This window comes from Anolis sagrei, chromosome 9 (assembly GCF_037176765.1).
Source record: "Anolis sagrei isolate rAnoSag1 chromosome 9, rAnoSag1.mat, whole genome shotgun sequence".
Taxonomy (NCBI): domain Eukaryota; kingdom Metazoa; phylum Chordata; class Lepidosauria; order Squamata; family Dactyloidae; genus Anolis; species Anolis sagrei.
Window position 1 is genome coordinate 17663351 of NC_090029.1, and position 21334 is coordinate 17684684.

The following is a 21334-nucleotide window of genomic DNA, read 5'->3' on the forward strand; positions in this document are numbered from 1 at the left end:
TAAACTGATTATGGTTTTTCTATACATTATAACCGTATTCTCAATTTGCTTCTGGCATGATAACCATACAAACAAACAAACTATGGTTGTAAGCCATCTTGGAGAAAGGGAATAAAGAAATGTCCCAAACAAATAAATACATATTTGGAGTCAAGAGAGCAGTTTCTCGAAGCTCAGCTCTTGCACCTCTCCTCTCCTAGACCTGGGCAACTGCTCAGCAATTTCCCCCCATCAGCCTTCTCCTTTTTCCTCTTCTCTTCCTCCTCCTCTTCTTCTTCTTCCTCCTCCTGGTCCTTTTGCAGAGATGCTGTGAGAGATGCAAGCGAAGATGCAAGCCTGGCTTTCTCCCTCCCGCAGTCTCTAAAGGCAACATTGGAAAAGGCAAGGAGAAAGGAGGAGGGCATTGCAGGTTCTTAAAGTCTGCAGGGAGGAAGAAAAAGGGCTGCTCTTTTGCTGTCAATCCAGCTTCTCCCGCCTCCTCCCATCTCACTCCTGGCATCCCAGCAAACGCCTGCAGGCTTCCGGCTCCCACTGTCTCCCAGCCAGGTGTAGATGCTCATGCAGCCACCAAGGTAAGCCGGGATGGACAGGAAAGAGGTAAGGGAAGGGGGAGGAGGCAGTGGGATGGGGATTTGGGGCTCTGTGGGTGGACTACAAGCCATTATGTGCTTTCCGCACCTTCCTCAATTGCATCTCCTGTTTCTCATCAGTTATCCCCTTGCTCCCTCTTTGGGTTGCCGAGCATCCCTATGCTGAATGCATAGGTCCCTTGTGTTGTTGGGTTGTTTGGGGATATTTTCCTTTCTTTTTCGTTTTTTGGAAAGCAGGATTTTGGTGACCCTTGACCCACCCCAGGTTGACCTCCTCCTGCCTCTTCCCTAATTCTGTTTACTTAGGGAACCTGTTGAGAGGTGTCCAATTCTCCCTCCTGCTTGCATTTCGCTCCTTGAAATGTTGTCTCAAGAGATCTCCTTTTTTCCTTTTTCTCTCCCTTCCAACCCTTTAAAAAAAACCCAAATATTGAGTTTAAGCTACTCTTTTGAAAATCTAATAAAAGTAATTTTTGGAAGGAACAAAATCAGAAGCTGGCCAGAATCCTATTGTTCATCCCGATCAGAGTAGACTCTTTGAATCAATGGGATTTGCCTATCTTTGGATACATCCTTCAATGATGGGGTCCATCAGTTTACCGAGGATTAATCGTTTATTATTATTATTATTATTATTATTATTTGAAACACGAGATGAGTCCACAGAAGACACTCTGCTGGTTGTTGTATTGGATCAAACATCAAACATTTCCCAATTATTATTATTATTACAATTATTATTATTATTATTATTACAGATTGCACTCGGGGACCTCTCTTCCCCTTTGATGCCTCCTGAAACAATACAATAGGTATGAGTGCTTACTCATAGGAGTATGTCACACTAAGTGCTGGATTAATCAATTATTATTATTATTATTATTATTATTATACAGATTGCACTTGGGGACATCTCTTTCCCTTTGAGTATGAGTGCTTACTCATAGGAGTAAGTCACACTAAGTGCTGGATTAATCAATTATTATTATTATTATTATTATTATTATTGATTGCACTCAGGGACATCTCTTCCCCTTTGATGCCTCCCGAAACAATATAATAGGTATGAATGCTTACTCATAGGAGTAAGTCACATTAAGTGCTGGATTAATAGATGTTTATTATTATTATTATTATTATTATTATTATTATTCATAATAATAATAATACAGATTGCACTTGGGGACATCTCTTCCCCTTTGAGTATGAGTGCTTACTCAAAGGAGTAAGTTACACTAAGTGTTGGCTTAATTGATGATGATGATGATGATAATTATTATTATTATTATTATTATTATTATTACAGATTGCACTTGGGGACATCTCTTCCCCTTTGAGTATGAGTGCTTACTCATAGGAGTAAGTCACACTAAGTGCTGGATTAATTGAGGTTTATTATTATTATTATTATTATTATTATTATTATTATTATTACAGATTGCACTTGGAGACATTTCTTCCCTTTTGAGTATGAGTGCTTACTCATAGGAATAAGTCACACTAAGTGCTGGATTAATCAATTATTATTATTATTATTATTATTATTATTAAGGATTGCACTCAGAGACATCTCTTCCCCTTGGAGTATGAGTGATCACTCATAGCACTAAGTCACGCTATTCTATTTTTCTCTCTCTTTCCAAAACAGAGGAAAGCTTGTCTAGCATTGCAGCACCACGAAACCACAATCTGACCGCCAGAAGCTAGGTAGATTTACTCAAGACCCATTGAGGACAATGAGGCTGACCCCCCCCCCCCCCCATGAGTCTGCACAGAATTGCCACTTTCTATGTCTCCGTGATATGGAATCGTGGGAGTTGTAATTCACAAGGTTTTTAGCCTTCTCTGCCAAAAAAAAAAAAAAAATGCTGGTGCTGCATGAAATTATGATCCCGTAGCATTGTGCCATGGTGGTGAGTGATGTCAAACAGCATTCATTCCACAGTGTAAATCAGGCAAGGGCAAACTTCAGCCCTCCAGGTGTTTTGGACCTCAGCTCCCACAATTCCTAACAGCCAGAATTATGGGAGTTGGAGTCCAAAACACCTGGAGGGCTGAAGTCTGCTCATACCTGTTGTAGATGCACTCGAAGCTTATTTTATGTGAGTGAATTCCTCTGAATTAAATGGTGCTAAAGAAAGAACCAGAAAGAGGGGGGAAAGGTGGGATTCCTATAGACAGGAGAAACCTTTCAGTAGGATGTGATGTTTGTTACTGAAGCCCTCGGGGTTATTTGAACTATCCAAATGATCCCAAACTCTCAGCCATCAATTCCTGGCACCAGCTGCAACGTTTTTTTCCCGTCCCAAGTGGGATTCTTTTTATTTATTGATTGATTTACTGTATTTGTATACCGCCCTTCTCAGCCCTCAGGTGACAATAGTAACGATTCAATACCCAAAACCACCATAAAACATTTTTCACACATAAGAAAAAAAGATCCCCCATTCATTCCTCTGATGGTTTATTTGGCCCCCTCCACACAACTGTATTAAACCCACATTGAACTGGATTATATAGCAGTGTGGACTCCAACGACCCAGTTCAAAGCAGATATTGTGGGTTTATCTGCCTTGATTTTCTGGGTTATATGGCTGTGCGGAAGGGCCCTTAGAGTGACAGCACATCAGTGAATTGTCACTTTCGGAAGATAATACTTCCTTTCTAAGGGACAGAAAGGATGAGAAAATTTGCCTATCCTTCCTATTATATTGCATCTGGAATTGTTGTAGTCCAGATGCAAGGCAGAGGAATTGTCTTGGCCAGATTTCCTTGTGCTTTGTTTTCCTCTGAGGCTGAGAGAATGTCCCTTGCCAAGGTTGCCCTGTGAGTTTCCATGGCTGAGTGAGGAACCCATACTGTAAACCTAATAATCCAAGGTAATGGTTTCCCCTTGACATTAAGTCTAGTTGAGTCTGACCCTGGGGGATGGCGCTCATCTCCATTTCTAAACTGAAGAGCCGGCGTTATCCGTAGGTCAAGGTCATGCAGCTGGAATCACTGCATGGAATGCCATTAACTTCCTGTAGAAGCAGTACCTATTGATCTACTCACATTTTGCATGTATTGAACTGCTAGGTTGGCAGAAGCTGGACCTAACAATGGGAGCTCACCGCGCTCCCCAGAGGCGAACTGCCATTAGGTCAGCAAGTTCAACAGCTCAGCAGTTTAACCTGCTGCACCACCAAGGGGCCCTAATACTAATAATAATAATAATAATTGTATTTTTTACTCGCCTCTCCTTGTGGCTTGAGAGTGGGTTACAACATAGTCAAAAACACATATTCCTTGTAAACATTATATAGAATACACGTATTATCAGATATTAGGGAGCTCCCGGTGGAGCAGTGGGTTAAAGCGCTGAGCTGCTGAGCTTGTTGACCAAAAGGTCGCAGGGAGTGGTGTGAGCTTCTGCTGTCAGCCTCAGCTTCTGCCAACCTAGCAGTTCAAAAACATGCAAATGTGAGTAGATCAATAGGTACCGCTCCAGTGGGAAGGTAATGGCGCTCCATGCAGTCATGCTGGCCACATGACCTTGGAGGTGTCTACGGACAACGCCGGCTCTTGGGCTTAGAAATGGAGATGAGCACCACACCCCACAGTCGGACACGACTGGACTTAATGTCAGGGGAAAACCTTTACTTATCACATATTTATATACATACATATCAGAACACGCAGAACAAAGATTAAAACACAGGACGTGAGTTCAAAATTCATGATTAGGGTTGCCATAAGTCAGAAATGACTGGAAGGCACACAATAACAACAATGTTTATCTTGACTTGAAACGAGCGCTAATGCAGGATAAAAAAGTATAATTGGCTTTGTTGCTGCAGCATCACGCTTCTGGCTCAGGTGGAAATTGTGATGAGCCATTAAGGCAGAAGCAACTTGAAGGCACAAAACAATAAGGATACAAATGCTGTTGTTGTCTATACGTTGTTGGACTATGAGTCCCACCAGCTCATTATCAATGATGACAAATGCTGGGAGTTATAGACAGAGAGAGCTGTACAGTTGCCATTCAAACTCATCCTATCACATCCCCGTAATGTTCTATTCCAGTTCCCAAAGGCAGGCGTCCCTCCCACTTCGCTTGCGGCTTGCAGTATTTCTCAATGCCTTAAGTAAGCTTGCATTGTGTCGGCAAGGCGAGGCATTGTGCGTGTGAGTGTGTGTATGTGTGTTGCATGTGCATGTGTTTAACCATCTTGTTTGCGGTGCTCCTCCGGCAGCAGATGAAAGTTTGGTGTTGTTTAGCTTGCGCTCCTTGATTGCTGCCTGTTGAAGTAATTGCATCGCAATGGCTCTGAGGTGGAATCAATTTCCCCAAATTGAGATTTTAATGGGAAGCTTGGAAAGGGCTTTATGTCATGTGGTTTAAGGAGGCTCAGGGTTGCATTTATTCTATAACCAGGTCTTTCTCCCATGAGCTCCATACACCCCCAACGCTTGCAAAAACCCAGGGAAAACACTGCCATCTGTTGGTAAAACCAATACAGCATGTGCCTTATGTTAAGAAAGCACAAAGTGGGTTGCTGTGAGTTTTTCGGGCTGTCTGGCCATGTTCCAGAAGCATTCTCTCCTGACGTTTTGCCCACATCTATATATATAAAAATGGAAAGGGTGTTCAACGGGACAGCAAAACACGGAAAAACCCCGACGAAAACTCACCAAATTTTCCGTGCACATACCTCAACCCACAAGGTATGCACAACACTCATCAAAATTCCAAACAACATTTCAACAAACTCACAATTACAAAAACCAACTGAGCATGCGCAGTGCCCTGGGGAGGAAGTACACATGCAGTGCACTCTGGGAACTGTAGTTCTAGAACGCGGCCTGCTCGCTGGGGGCCAGGATGCTGTGCGAACGGAGAAAGGAAGGAAGGGAGGGAGGGAAGGAAGTTGAGAAGGTATATGAAGGAAGAAAGGTAGGAAAGAAAGAATACAAAGAGAGAAGGGGGATGGGAAAGAAGGGAGAAAGGAAGGAAGGAGGAAAGGAAAGAAAGATAGAAAAAAAGAAGGGAAGGTGTCAGAAGGAAGGAAGGAAGGAAGGAAGGAAGGAAGGAAGGAAGGAAGGAAGGAAGGGAGGGGAATTTGGGAAGGGGAAGAGAGGAAAAAAGCAAAGGAAGAAGAGAAATGGAGGGAAGAAAAGAAAGAAAGAAAAGGAAGTCTGGAAGTCAAGAGCGAAGGAAGGAAGGAAAGAGATAGAGAGGGAAGAAAGGAGAGAAAGAGGAAGGAAAATAAAAAGGGAGGAGGAAGGAAAGAGGAAGAGAAGGAACGAGGAGAGAAGGAAAGAAAAAGGGAAGGGAGGAAAGACGGAGCAAAGGAAGAAGAGAAAGAAGGAGAGAAAGAGGGAGGGAAGGAAAGAAAGAAATAAAGAAAAGGAAGGATGGGAGCAAAAAGCTAAGGAAGGAAGCAAACAGGTAGAGAAGGAAGAAAGGAAAGAAGAAAAGGAAATGAAGGAAGGAGTGAAAGAAGGAGAGAAAGAGGGAGAGAAGGTTGGCCACAGCAACGTGTGGTGGGCAAAGCTAGTCTATGATAAGCATCCTCAGAAGTTGTGAAGTCTATTGGAAACTAGGCAAGTTTCCTGTCCCCTGGAATAGCAGACAGTCACTAGTGTTGTGTAAAAGTATTGTTAGTCCTCTTAAGTTGGATCAAATTCGTTAAATTCGTACTTACGATGCAATATCTGACATGTGGGCGTGGCCCATGCCAAAAACTTAAGAATCAACGTTTTTGATTCTGTGGGTGGGAGAAAAAACTCTTGTCTGTTTGAGGCAAGTATGAATGTTGCAATTGGCCAGCCTGATTAGCAATGAACAGCCTTGCAGCTTCAAAGCCTGGCTGCTTACTGTCTGGGGGAATTCTTTGTTGGAACTTGGAACATGCCCATACACGGGGCAGCTCAACCCATTACGCAAAGTAAGCATTGATTTTGCCCAGGGGCGCTCTTGAGGCACTCTTGGGGGAAAACAGACCTTGACATATGCGAGTTGTAGTTACTGGGATGTATAGTTCACCTACAATCAAAGAGCATTCTGAACTCCACCAATGATGGAATTGAACCAAATATGGAGGACTAATGATACTTTTGCACAGCCCTAGTGTCTACTACTCCAGGGGACAGGAACACAATCCAAAATGACCTGAACAGATTGGAGAGCTAGTCCAAAACTAACAAAATGCATTTCAACAGGGTGAAATGTACAGTCCGACACTTAAGCCATATAAATTAAATGCACAGATATAGGAAGGGGGGCAGCTGGCTTGAAAAAAGTACAGGAAAGAGATCTAGGAGTGTGAACATGAGTCAATAGTGTGATGCAGCTGCTAAAAAAGCCAATGCAATTCTAGGCTGTATCAATAGGAGTAAGGTGCTAAGACTGAAGGAAGTCATAGTCCAACTCTATTCTGCTTTGGTCAGACCTCACCTGAAATAATAGTGCCCAATTCTGTCCTATTATAGCTGAGAATGATGGCATAGTAGTCCCTAATGTCAAGTGAGTATGAAGGATGGGTTAGTCGGTGGCTTCTCACTCAAAATATGTTGGGTTCAGGTATCTCCTCACCCAGGAATTTCCCAGAAATGCCATGATGGAATTCAAGACATTGGTTTTCATTTGAATGACTTCTGTGAGGCTCACCTGGTTTCCAGATTTATTTATTTATTTATTCATTTATTTATTTATTTATTTATTTATTTGGGGTTCTTTTACCCTGCCCTTCTCACCCCGAAGGGGACTCAGGGCGGCTTACAAAAGCAAGGCACAATTTGATGCCTGCATCATAAAAACAATCAAACACAAAATTACATCAATACACAGTTAACACCAAATATACATTATAACCATAAAATCAATAAAATCAATAAAAACCAAATATAAACCCAGTTTCTCCTCTTACATGGTTAGCGTTCGCTACTCATAGATCTAGTTTTACGTTCCACTTCATCAATCCTGCTGGTCTTACTCGCCTGGTTGTCTGATTTAGTTGCCGGAGTGCCCAAAGGCCTGGTCCCATAACCAAGTCTTCACCCTCCTCCTAAAGGTGAGGAGGGATGATGATGCCCTGATTTCCCCCGGGAGTGAGTTCCACAGGTGAGGGGCCACCACTGAGAAAGCCCTGCTCCTCGTCCCCACCAGCCTCACTTGTGACAGTGGTGGGGTCGATAGCAGGGCCTCCCCAGATGATCTCAGACTCCGGGGTGGGACGTAGAGGGAGATACGTTCGGACAGATACACTGGACCGGAACCGTACAGGGTTTTGTAGGTCAAAACCAGCACCTTGAATTGTGCTCGGAACTGAATCGGCAGCCAGTGGAGCTGGCACAACAGGGGGGTGATGTGCTCCCTGTATGTCGCTCCGGTAAGCAATCTGGCTGCCGCTCGCTGGACTAGTTGAAGTTTCCGAACAGTCTTCAAGGGCAACCCCACGTAGAGTGCCAATGCTTTGATTTCCTTGGAGGCCCTGTCCACTCAGCCTATCTGATGTAATGACAAATGGAAAGGCAAATGCATCACAGGTATTAGCTAGAGGATCTGGAAAGAAAATTGGGAGTTACATTAAGTGAGATGTCAAGAAATAAAATGAGATCCTACTATATGTGGATTGCCTCAACAAAGGCCCTGAGGCTGAAAGACCTATTTGTAATGAGATTCCTGCTATTGATCCACCTGTTGCCTTTACTTAAAATAGCCTTCTCTATGGTTGCCAATTCTCTTAGGGACCTTGGCTCCTGTGCTTTAATCACAACTAAATAAGTGAGCATGGTGTGGCGGTTTGACTGTTAGACTATGGAGGAGAGAATGCAAATTCCTGCTCAGCCATGGAAGTCACACTCTCTCAACCTCAGAGGAAGGCAATGGCAAACCTCTTTGGAACAAAGCTTGCCAAGAAAAACAAATTGTACACAACTACGACAACCATTTTTTGGATTGAATTACATTTTGGACTACAACTCCCGGAATCTTCAGTGAATTCTGGGCGCTACAGTCTGAATTTTTTTTCCCCAACTTCTTGCTGTTCTGGCTGCAATTTCTGGGTTCAAGTCAGCTCTAATGTATGATAATCCAATATGCTGACGATAATGTAGTCTGTGCGCATTCAGAAGAAGGCCTACAAGCCACTCTAAACACCTTTTACAGAACCATACAAAAAGCTCACCTTCTCATTGAACATTGGGAAAACCAAATGTTTTCCAGCAGGCACCAGCCAATCCCTCTGCAATGCCAGAAATATAGCTTAATAGTGTAACACTAGAAATTGTGGACTATTTCCGCTCCCTTGGCAGTCACCTCTCCACAAAAGTCAGCACTGACACTGAAATACAACACTGCCTGAGCTCTGCGAGTGCAGCATTTTCCTAAATGAAGCAAGAGAGTGTTTGAGGATCGGGACATCCGTAGAGAGACCAATGTGTTTGTTTATAAAGCTGTCCTCCTAACCCTGCTATATGCCTACATAATGTGTACTGTCTACGGATGTCACACTCAACTCCTAAAATGATTCCATCAGCGTTGCCTCTGAAAAATCCTGCAAATCTCTTGGGAAGAAATAGAATCATAGAATCATAGAGTTGGAAGATTCATGCACCATCCAGGCCAACCCCCTGCCAAGAAGCAGGAAAACTGCGTTCAAAGCACCCCCGACAGATGGCCATCCAGCCTCTGTTTAAAAGCTTCCAAAGAAGGAGCCTCCACCACACTCCGGGGCAGAGAGTTCCACTGCTGAACGGCTCTCACAGTCACGAAGTTCTTCCTCATGTTCAGATGGAATCTCCTTTCTTGTACTTTGAAGCCATTGTTCCGCGTCCTAGTCTCCAGGGAAGCAGAAAACAAGCTTGCTCCCTCCAAGCAAAGACCACCAGCATTGAAACGGTGCTCCTACACCATCAACTCCACTGGACTGAATGCCACATTGTCCAAATGCTCTATCACTGTCTCCCAAAACAGTTAGTCTACTCCCAACTCAAGAACAGGAAACATAATGTTAGTGGACAGGAAAAGAGATTTAAATATGGACTTAAAGTCAAACTTAAAAACTGTGGCATAGACACCGAGAACTGAGAAGCCCTGGCCCTTGGGTGCTCTAACTGGAAGTCAGCTGTGACCAGCAGTGCTGCGGAATTTGAAGAGGCACAAATGGAGGACGAGAGGGAGAAATGTGTCAAGAGGAAGGTGCGTCAAGTCAACCCTGACTGAGACCACTTTCAACCTGGAAACCAATGTCCTCACTGCGGGAGAACATGCGGATCAAGAATAAGGCTCCACAGTTCACCTACGGACCCATGGCCAAGACACTGCATTTGGAGGACCATCATCCTCGGGCTACAAGGGATCATCTAACAGAACTGGGAAGCCCTGGTCCTTGAGCGCTCTTGCTGGAGTTCAGCTGTGACCAGCAGTGCTGTGGAATTTGAAGAGGCACAAATGGAGGGCGAGAGGGAGAAATGTGCTGAGAGGGCTATGAGGGATCACCTAAGAGTCAACTAACCACAATAGTAACATGGTAATTCTGTCCTGCAGTTTAGTCAGTAGAATAGATGGCTCTGCATCACCTATCCACCTACGGCAACTATGTGAAGATGATCCTGTATTGAGCCAGCCATCCTTAATTGGAAAGATGTAGCCATAGGAGTTTGCCATTGCCTTCCTCTTAGGATGAGATAGTGTGACTTGCCTGAGGCCACAACTGAACAGGAATTTGAACCCTGTCCTCCCTGATTCTTGTTCCAGCACTCAAAACCTTTGACACCACACTGCCTAGTTGCATTTCTTCTTAGCCTCCCTTCTTGGAGACAATTCTGCCCAGGTGTTTATGAGAAGATAGCTGAAATGTGGAAACTCTGCATCTGGGGGAAACGTTGTTTGGGAATGGCTCTGAGGGAAAGGCAGGGAGGCGACTCTTTCCTGCAGAGAAGAAAATATACAGAGAGGGGATTTCAGCCAAGCTTCTGACGAACAGTTTAGAATAAGCCCGGCCATATGTGAAGTTTATATCTCGGGGGTTTTGCAACGAGGTTTCTCGACTCCCACAGAAGAAGGAAATGCCATCTGTCCCAGCATGTGCACAAGAGGGGCTTTGTTCGGTCACAAATATCTCCAGCCCATGCCATGTTCGTCTGCAGGAGTCAACGTTCTTCGGCCTGGGTGGCAACCATGCCTCTCCTGGCTAATTTTAGCTCAGTTTTGGCACCCCCCCATCAATGGGAAGGGGACGTCCACATTGAGGAATTAATGCAGTTTGGCATCACTTTGACTGGCCTGCCTCAATGCTATGAAATTATGGAAGGCGTCACTTTACAAATGAATTAGTCTCCGAGTCGCTGTGAGTTTTCTAAGCTGTTTGGCCATGTTCCAGAAGCATTCTCTCCTGACGTTCCACCCACATCTATGGCAGACGTCCTCAGAGGTTGTGAGGTCTGTTGGAAACTAGGCCAGTGGGGTTTAGACATATATATGTGGAATGAGTCCAGGGTAGGAGAAAGAATGCTTGTCTGCTTGAGGCAAGTGTGAATGTTGCAATTGGCCACCTTGATTGTGTGTCCACCTTGGAATGTGTCCAGAGGAGGGCAAGTAAAATGATCAAGGGTCTGGAGAACAAGCCCTATGAGGAGCTGTTTAAAGAGCTGGGCATGTTTAGCCTGAAGAAGAGAAGGTTGAGAGGAGACATGATGGCCAATATGTGAGAGGAAGTCATAGAGAGGAGGGAGCAAGCTTGTTTTCTTCTGCCCTGGAGACTAGGATGCAGAACAATGGCTTCAAACTCCAAGAAAGGAGATTCCATCTGAACATTAGGAAGACCTTCCTGACTGTGAGAGCCATTCAGCAGTGGAACTCACTGCCCTGGAGTGTGGTGGAGGCTTCTTCTTTGGAAGCTTTTAAACAGAGGCTGGATGGCCATCTATCAGGGGTGGTTTGAATGCAATTTTCCTGCTTCTTGGCAGAGGGTAGGACTGGATGTCACATGAGATCTCTTCCAACTCTATGATTCTATGATTAGCATTGAATTACCTTGCAGCTTCAAAGCCTGGCTGTTTCCTGCCTGAGGGAATTCTTGGTTGGGAGGTGTTAGCTGGCCCTAATTGTTTCTTGCCTGGAATTCCCCTGTTTTCACAGTATTCCTCTTTCATTATTGTCCTGATTTCAAAAGGTCTTTTAAGTTTCAAAAAGACCTTGTTGATTGTTTGTTTGTTCAGTCAGTCTGTTTTCCAATCGTCTACGGGCCCTTCCACACAGCCATATAACACAGAATATCAAGGCAGAAAATCGCACAATATCTGCTTTGAACTGGGTTATCTGAGTCCACACTGCCATATAACCCAGTTCAAAGTAGATAATGTGGGATTTTGCCCAGCTGTGTGGAAGGGGCCTAAGCTCCAGAATGGATGCAATGTGATACTTATTTCACTGCTATGGCTCCATGCTATGAAATCATGGGAGTTGCAGTTGGATGAGACTGGATCTCTTTGGCAGAGAAAGAGAAAGATGTTGTCAAACTACAGTGGTCAGGGGTGGCTCAACCCATTACGCAAAGTAAGCATTCGCAGTATAGTTGATTTTGCCCAGGGGCGCTCTTGAGGCACTCTTGGGGGAAAACAGACCTTGACATATGCGAGTTGTAGTTACTGGGATGTATAGTTCACCTAAAATCAAAGAGCGTTCTGAACTCCACCAATGATGGAATTGAACCAAATATGGCACACAGAACTACCACTACGAACAGAAAATATATATCAGTGATTGGTTGGGGGGCGGGGGGGGGGGGGGCAAAATACTGTTTGCTTACAGTTGAAAATTACCTAGGGCCGCCTCTGACAGTGGTACAATGTCAAAACACAGCAATTCAATCACCTTGAGACAGGGCAGTGAAAGACACCAAACACTGCACTTATTTCATAGGATTGATGCTCCTTTAGTTATCTTCATTTTGAAAAATAATATTCCTGGGTCCAGATTTGGAGACATCCCAGGGCTTTGGACATCCTGGTTGTTGTTTTTTTTTTTTTTCTTTTCTTGCTAAGGTGCTTTCCATATTGGCCTATGTCAGTGGTTCTCAACCTTCCTAATGCCATGACCCCTTAATACATTTCCTCATGTTGTGGTGACCCCCCCAATCATAAAATTATTTTAGTTGCTACTTCGTAACTGTAATTTTGCTAGTGTTATGAATTGTAAATATCCAATATGCAGGATGTGTTTTCATTCACTGGACCAAATTTGGCACAAATACCCCATACGCCCAAATTTAAATACTGCTGAGGTTGGGGGGGTGGGGTGTTGATTTTGTCATTTGGGAGTTGTAGTTGCTTGGATTTATAGTTCAATCAAAGAGCATTCTGAACTCTACCAACAATGGAATTAAACCAAACTTGGCACAAAAAACTCCCATGGCCAACAGAAAATATTGGAAGGGTTTGCTGGGCATCATCCTTGAGTTTTGGAGTTGTAGTTCACCTACATCCAGAGAACACTGTGGACTCAAACAATGACGGATATGGACCAAACTTGGCACAAATACTCAATATGTCCAAATGTGAATACTTGTGGAGTTAAGGGAAAAGACGTCCTTGCAGACGGCCAATTTTCTCACACCAGAAGTGACTTCCAGATTCTCAAGTCTCTCCCGACACGAAAAAAAAGGGGGCTGAATTTTTTTTCAAGGGGGGTTTCGGGGGGGCTGGGTTTCGGGGGGGGGGGCTGAGTCTGAGTGAAAGAGGGTCTAGCCTAGCAAACCTTTATGTATTATTATCCCAATACCCCCATGCATATGGGATATATTGAGTATGGTGATCAGACCATGATATGAATAAACATAACAGTTTAAATAATGCACCAATAAGGCCTTTTCGCAAACCACCATGAGAATTTCGGGGGGGGGGGGCTGAAGCCCCCCGAGCCCCCCCCCCCTGGCTACATGCCCGCCTGCAAGGCACGGACTTCAGGGGGCAGAGTATTCCAGAGAGATGGTGCCACTGCTGTGAAGGCTCTGCGTCTGGTTGCTGTTAGACGCAAGGTCTTGACACTGGGGACTTCCAATAGATCTTGGTTCTCAGAACGGAGGGATCTCTGGGGTTGGTAGGGGGTGAGGCGGTCCCTCAGGTACATCGGCCCCAGACCATGCAAGGCCTTAAAGGTGAGTACCATCACTTTGAAAGTAATTTGTAGTTCACCTACAATCAAAGAAGATTCTGAACCCCACCAATGATAGAATTGGACCAAACGTCCCACACAAAATCCCCATGACTAACAGAAAATACTGTGTTTTATGATGGTCTTTAGCGACCCCTCTGACACCCCTCACAACCCCCCCCCCAAGGGTCCGGACCCCCAGGTTGAGAAACACTGTTGAGGGATGGGAGGGGGCCCTTCCCTGGAATCTTTAAGAAGTTGAAGCTTCCCAAAGTCCAACTTTCCTTCTTCCCCAGTGGCACCCAACTGTTTCTTTGCTCTGTGCGTAAAAGTGGATTTCTGTCTCCAATTCGTTGGCGAGCTCCTGGCTCCCTCTCCTTTCTCTCTGTCTCCCTGGTGCCTGGCTTCCAGCTGCAATCCATCCTTCCCTCCTCCTCCTCCTCCTCCTCCTTTCTTCCCTCCTTCCTTCCCTTCTTCCCTCCTCTTTCTGCTCCTCCTCCTTGACGTTGCCTTTGCAACCCGAGGAGAGAAGACGAAGGCAGTGCCAGGGAGGAAAGCGTTTGGAGAAGGCGGAGGGACCCCTTTGGCGCCTTGGGCTGTTTTCTCAGAGGCACAGACTTCTCTGTGTGTGTGTGTCTGTGTGTTTTCTGGAGTGGGAGGCATTTCTGGGGTGGACCCACTCCGAAGTCTCCTCCAGCTTGGGTTATTTGCTTCCCTTTTTCCTTGCCTCCTCCTCTGGATTTTCTCTCCCAGCCTGGAAACTGATACCTTTCCTTTCCCCATTCCTCTTACCTTTTTGTTCTCTCTTTCTCTCTCTTTCTCCTCCTTTCCCCTCTTTCCTTTCCCCCCTTTTTGCCGACACTCTTCTTATAGGGAGAGGCTAGTGGTTAGAGCTGAAGCTGGATGGATGGGTATGGGGAAAGGGGCAAGAGCCAAAGCCCTGGGACTGATCCAAACCTTCTTTGTGTCTCTCTGCGTCTTCTTCCCAACAGGTAAGGAGCATCAATTTCTTCCTCTTCTCATGATTTTCCTCCCCAAGAATATGCTTTTGTGATGGTTTTCTTTACAATTGTATTTAACTTTCTTCTCAATAGATGTAGGATTTAGGAAGTTGCTATTGTGGAGTCAGAGTTTTGCTCCATCTAGTCCAATGTTGTGAACTCCGACCAATTTCAAGGCAAGGTTGCTTTCTTAGTCCTACCCCTTAGGAATGAAATCTGCAGTCTTCTCTAAGTGGAAACCCACTTTAGATAGAGTCGGGCCATCTAACTCAGTGTTTCTCAGCCTTCCTAATGCCGCAACCTCTTAATACAGTTCCTCATGTTGTGGTGACCCCCAACCATAACATTATTTTTGTTTCTACTTCCATGAGTAAAAATTTTCTACTGTTGTGAATCATAATGTAAATATCTGATATGCAGGATGTATTTTCATTCACCGGACCCAATTGGGCACAAAGACCTGATATGCCCACATTTGAATATTGATGGGGTATTGGGGGAATGATTTTGTCATTTGGGAGTTGTAGTTGCTGGGATTTACAGTTCACCCACAATCAAAGAGCATTCTGAACTCCACCAACAATGGAATTGAACAAAACTTGACACACAAAACTCCCATGACCAACAGAAAATACTGGAAGGGTTTGTTGGGCATTGACTTTGAGTTTTGGAGTTGTAATTCACCTACATCCAGAGAGCACTGTGGACTCAAACAATGATGGATCTGGACCAAACTTGGCACGAAGACTCAATATGCCCAAATGTGAACACTGTTGGAATTTGGGGAAAATAGACCTTGACATTTGGGAGTTGCCGTTGCTGGGATTTATAGTTCACCTACAATTAAAGAGCATTCTGAACCCCACCAGCGATAGAATTGGGCCAAACTTCCCACACAAAACCTCCATGACCAACAGAAAATACTGTGTTTTCTGATGGTCTTTGGCAACCCCTCTGACACTCCCTCGCAACCCCTCCAGGGGTCCTGACACCCAGGTTGAGAAACACTGATCTAACTCAATGTGGTCAACTCAAACTGGTAGATCAGAGTTTCAGAGCTTCTTTATTTCCCCTTCATGAACCTGGAGGTCTATGGTCTTCCTTGATGGTCCTCCATCCAAGAACTCACCATACATAAATCTGTTCAGCTTCCCAAAAACAAACAAGATTCAGGGCATTTCAGAAAATGTGGTACAGCGTTCCTAGGAAGGTTTCCTTTATTAAATTCGATATACTTAGTAGGGTATTGTCAACCCATATAGGTAGCACTGGCTCTCTTTAGGGTGTCTAAGCAAGATTCTTTCCTAGTTCCATCTGGAGAGAGTTGGTTGCCTTCCATCTACATACTTAGCTTCCCCAAATCAGGTGAAATTGAGTGTGGTTTGGACTTCTTTGGTTTTCTCTCCCATCCAAATCCCAATCAATTGGCCTCTCTTAGGGCCCTTTCACACAGCCATATAACCAGAATGTCAAGGCACATAACCCACAATATCTGTTTTGAATTGGAATATATGGCAGTATGGACTCAGATTGCTCAGTTCAAAGCAGATATTGTGGGTTATATGCCTGTGTGGGGTATATTGCTTTGATATTTTGGGTTATATGCCTGTGTGGAAGGGCCCTTAGTAAAGCCAATTCGGGATCCACAGGTTCAGTCTTCCATGACTTGAAAATATTTTTTTCAAAATTCCAAAAACACAATGTGATTTTGCTATTTAAGGGTCACCATTTTCCTACAGCATTGTATATAATGACACCTGAGCATCCATGGATTTTGGTATCTACAGAGAGTCCTGGAACCAAACTTCAGCAGATACAGAGGTTACACTATATTTGGACACATTTTTGAAAACTTAATGACACTCACGTCTCCCAGTTCTAGTTTCCCCAGTGGCTCTGATCCCATTGTTTTTCTTGGTTTATTGTTTTTCTTTTTCCATGGAAAAGTGGACTGAACCTACCATCCATTCACTAAGTCAGCAACATCCATATGTCCTTTTCAGTGCCATTTTAATTTATGTTATTGCTCAGCAAGTATTGAGAAAAGGTAGGTAGATCATGAGTAGAAAAGGGGGATAGTATTTTCAGAGTGGGTCAAGCTCCATGTCACAAAAAATTATATTTTCCAATCTCTGTTGTAGAACATTTTGCTTCCTCTGGTGACACATATTCCCCATACATTTTGTTACTGAGCTATATGAGAGGTATGCAGAGAACATGGAAGAGCTCTCTTTTTTGGTGGAAAGACATTACAACTCCCCTCTCCAAATTCTATCTGTGTGCATCTTCATACGTGACAGAAGCATGCAAAGATCAGCAAGAATGGAGTTACAATCCTCATAAAGCTATAGAATCATAGAATTGGAAGAAACTCCAAGAGTCATTCAGTCCAATTCTTGGCTAGGCAGGAGCACACCATCAAAGCACTTCCAACAGACGGCCATCCTCTTTATCCCTTTCCAGCCTGCCTTCTTTACCTCTAAGATAGGACTTGGAGATACAGGCCCCTTCTACACTGCCATATTACACAGATTATCAAAGTAGATAATCCACATTATCTGCTTTGGATTATCCGAGTCTACACTGCCATATAATCCAGTTCAAAGCAGATAATCTGCATTTTATATGTAGATGGGGCTACATTTATTTCCTGAAAATCCCAAACCATTTGTTTTGAAGTTGGGCAATTTTTCTGTGGAAGGGAAAACAATATTTTTGGCTTTACAGATTTGAATAGATGGTGCAATGGTGCATGAAACAGGAGAAAAATATGTGTTTGGGTGTGCTTGACTTCAAGTCAAGTGTTGACTTGGTGACTGAATATTTATTATGTATTTATTTACTATATTTGTATACCGCCCCTCTCAGCCCAGAGGCAACTCGAGGCGGTTTACAGTTGGCATTCAATGCCCCACAAAATAAAATACAGTCAAAACATTATAAATAATGAATGAATAGGGTTTTCTTTAGAAAGGTTGTCTGATCTGTTGATCATAATCAATTATTCAGTTCAGTTCTTAAGAAAGGAATGCTTGGTGGTGCTTTTGCCAATACTTTCTTCTGATACATAGCAGACAGCACCAGGTGTTCACTGGTGACCTCCCTTCCAAGTACCAACCAATGTTCACCCTCCTTAGATTCCAAGGTCAGACAGGATCCAGTACGTTTCGCATATTTAGGAGAGATTGGTATATACGCATACCTTTCCCTTGGAAAGCAGTGAGAGATACTTAGCCCAATATTTACACATCCATCCTTTGCTTCCTACATTTGTGTTGACCATGACCCGTTTTAGGCGAAGCGTGCAGGCTTCTGGTATGTTTCAGGCAACATTCAAGGTGTTGAAAATACGGTTGCGATTAGAGCAATGGCCTCCTCCCTTATGAACCTGCCCATTCTGGATATGAGGTCCCGGAAACCTTTAAATACTTCCTCCTCACCAGGAAAATCCAGTTTGGTGGGCAGACAAGGCAGGGCCTTCTCCGTCGTGGATCCCAACTCCCAGAATAAATTCCAACCACAAAAACCAACGCTGTTCCGCCTTGCTTCACATGGCTCCTATGTTATTTCAGATGTATTGATTTCACTTTTTTTATGAGAGTGTTTCTTCTCTTCTTTACTTTTTTTACTTGATGAATTCTAATACTGGGTTGCTGTGAGTTTTCCGGGCTGTCTGGCCATGTTCCAGAAGCATTATCTCCTGGCGTTTCACCCACATTTATGGCAGGCATCCTTAGAGGTTGTGAGGTGTGTTGGAAAACTAGGCAAGGGAGGTTTATATATCTGTGGAATAATGTCCAGGGTGGGAGAAAGAAGTCTGCTTGAGGCAAGTGCTGCAATTGGCCAGCTTCATTAGCATTGAATTGCCTTTCAGCTTCAATGCCTGGCTGCTTCCAGCCAGGACATTCAATAATAATAATAATAATAATAATAATAATAATAATAATAATAATATGCTATCAATACCTCAAAATCGAACTGCAAAAACTCTGGCATAAACCAGTACAGGTGGTCCCACTGGTCATTGGCGCACTGGGTGCCATTCCAAAAGATCTCAGCCAGCATTTGGAAACAATAAACATCGACAAAATCATGATCTGTCAACTGTAAAAGGCCACCTTACTTGGATCTGCATCATCATTCGAAAATACATCACACAGTCCTAGACGCTTGGGAAGTGTTCGACTTGCGATTTTGTGATACGAAGTCCAGCATATAGATCTCATTTGCTGTGACATACTGTGCTTTTGTGTCAGTAAAATATTATTATTCTTCTTATTATTATTATTATTAATCTTTTTTTATACATCGCCACCATCTCCCCGAAAGAGACTCGGGGCGGCTAACATGAGGCCAAGCCCAAAGACAGCAAAATAAAGTGCAAAATGCAACAACAAAAATTACATCACAATAAAGTACATACAGTGGCAAAATAAAGTAAACAAAGCAAAATAGCATAATAGAAAATATAAACCCCACTTGTCTAGTTTCCAACAAACCTCACAACCTCTGAGGATTCCTGCCATCGATATGGGAGAAACGTCAGGAAAGAATGCTTCTGGAATATGGCCATACAGCCCGGAAAACTCACAGCAACCCAGTGATTCCAGCCATGAAAGCCTTCAACAACATATATATGTTTTGACTCCTATAATATATTCATCCTCGAGATCTACTACATTCTTGTTATTTACCTCTATCTGCCTTCGACAACACATTCTAATTCTGTTTGCTAAATTTGGAACAATGTTGTGGCTTGAAGCTCGAAGCTTCATAAGAGACATGGGAGGCATTTTGTTTGTTGTTGACCACAATGTGTCTAAAGGTAGAGTTGAATTAATGCAGCTTGACTGCACTTGAACTACCATGGCTCAATACTGTGGCCTCCTGGGAGTTGTAGTTTTGCAAGGCCTTTCGCCTTCTCTGTCAGAGAGTTCTAACTACAACATCCAGGAGTCCATAACATTGAGCCATGACAGCTCAAGTTAAGTCATGCGGCATTAATTTCTGCACCATTAGAAAACACACATTTTAATTTATTTCAGATACGATTGTAATGGTTTTCACTGTACGTTTTCAAATAGAGTTTGTTTTGATTCTGTTATAGTTACTAGGTTTTGCATTGTATAGTGTTTAGCATCATGTGTCGTGTTGAGTTTCTGTTACGAGGAAAAGTGGCATACATGTTGTTGTTGTTGTTGTTGTTGTTATATACATAACAAGATGAGTACACAGCAAACAAGATTATTCTGCTGGCGTTTGTATTTAATCATAAGTCGGATACTTCCCAAGTGTCTACGACTGTGTGATGTATCGATGAATAATGCATGCAAATTTGAGTAGGGTGGTCTCTCGCAGCTGACAGGTGGTGATTTTATCAGCGTTGATTGTTTTTAAGTGCAAGCCAAGATCTTGAGGCACTGCACCCAGTGTGCCAATCACCACTAGGACCATCTTGACTGGCTTGTGCCACAGTCTTAGCAATTCAATCTTTAAATCTTATTATTATTATTATTATTATTTGATACATAACAAGATTAGTAAAGAGTAAACAAGATCACTATGCTGGGTGTTGTATGGGATCACACGTCGGACACTTCCCAAGTGTCTAGGACTGGCGACAATTTTTATGCTTATATTTTGTTTTGTTAATCTTATGGTTATGTTGTTTTTTTTACTTTGTATGTTTTGTGATGTTACCTGGGAACCGCTCTGAGTCCCCATGAGGAGCGGTATATAAATAAAGTATTATTATTATTGTATTGTCGAAGGCTTTCATGGCAGGAATCACTAGGTTCTTGTGGGTTTTTTCGGGCTATAGAGCCATGTTCTAGAGGCATTTCTCCTGACGTTTCGCCTGCATCTATGGCAAGCATCCTCAGAGGTGGTGAGGTCTATTATTATTATTATTATTATTATTATTATTATTATTATAGGGCTGTGTGATATATAGGCAAACAATGTGTGGAGATCCAAGTAGAGTAGCCTTTTGCAGCTGATAGGTGGTGATTTTGTCTGCATCAATTGTTTTAAAGTGCAGGCCAAGGTCTTTAGGCACTGCATCCAGTGTGCCAATCACCACTGGAACCATCTTGACTGGCTTGTGCCAGAGTCTTTAAATCCTCATATTGTGTCATTTTTTCCAGTTTCCTCTTGTCAATCCTGCTGTCGTCTGGGATTGCAACATCGATGATCCATACTTATGGCATACTTATTATTATTATTATTATTATTATTATCATTATTATTATTGGCCTAAGAAAACTACCACCATTATTGTTATTGTTGGGAGTGGTTGGGTAAGGTTCAACACATTTGACATACCATCTTATTGCCTTTACGTGCATACATATTTATGGAAAAAGGTGTTAACAGTTCCTTTTCTCTTCTTCTCTCGGCCTTTTTTCTTAGCTCTGCTTCCTTGGAGAGAAATTTTAGCTGAATGGAGGTGGCCATATCATGTTGTTCAACTCAAAATTTCAATTCCTTTTAAAGAACCAATCAAAAGGGAAGGGATTCCTGCTGAAAACTTAGTCTCAGGAACATATTTGGATCCCTTTTCTGAACCCTCTTCCTTGCAGGCCCTCTCCATTCTTGGACAC

The 21334-nt window shown here is 43.3% G+C and overlaps 1 protein-coding gene across 1 annotated transcript in view; it reads left to right on the forward strand.

Annotated features, from left to right (window-relative positions):
* The first annotated feature begins 294 nt into the window (after window positions 1–294).
* Window positions 295–21334, forward strand: part of RGMA (repulsive guidance molecule BMP co-receptor a) — a 63363-nt gene continuing 42323 nt past the window's right edge. Inside the window, exons 1-2 of the mRNA XM_060755637.2 lie at window positions 295–572; window positions 14605–14723. Coding sequence (XP_060611620.2) covers window positions 553–572; window positions 14605–14723 — 139 coding nt within the window. The 5' untranslated portion in view covers window positions 295–552. The remainder of the gene's footprint in view (window positions 573–14604; window positions 14724–21334) is intronic.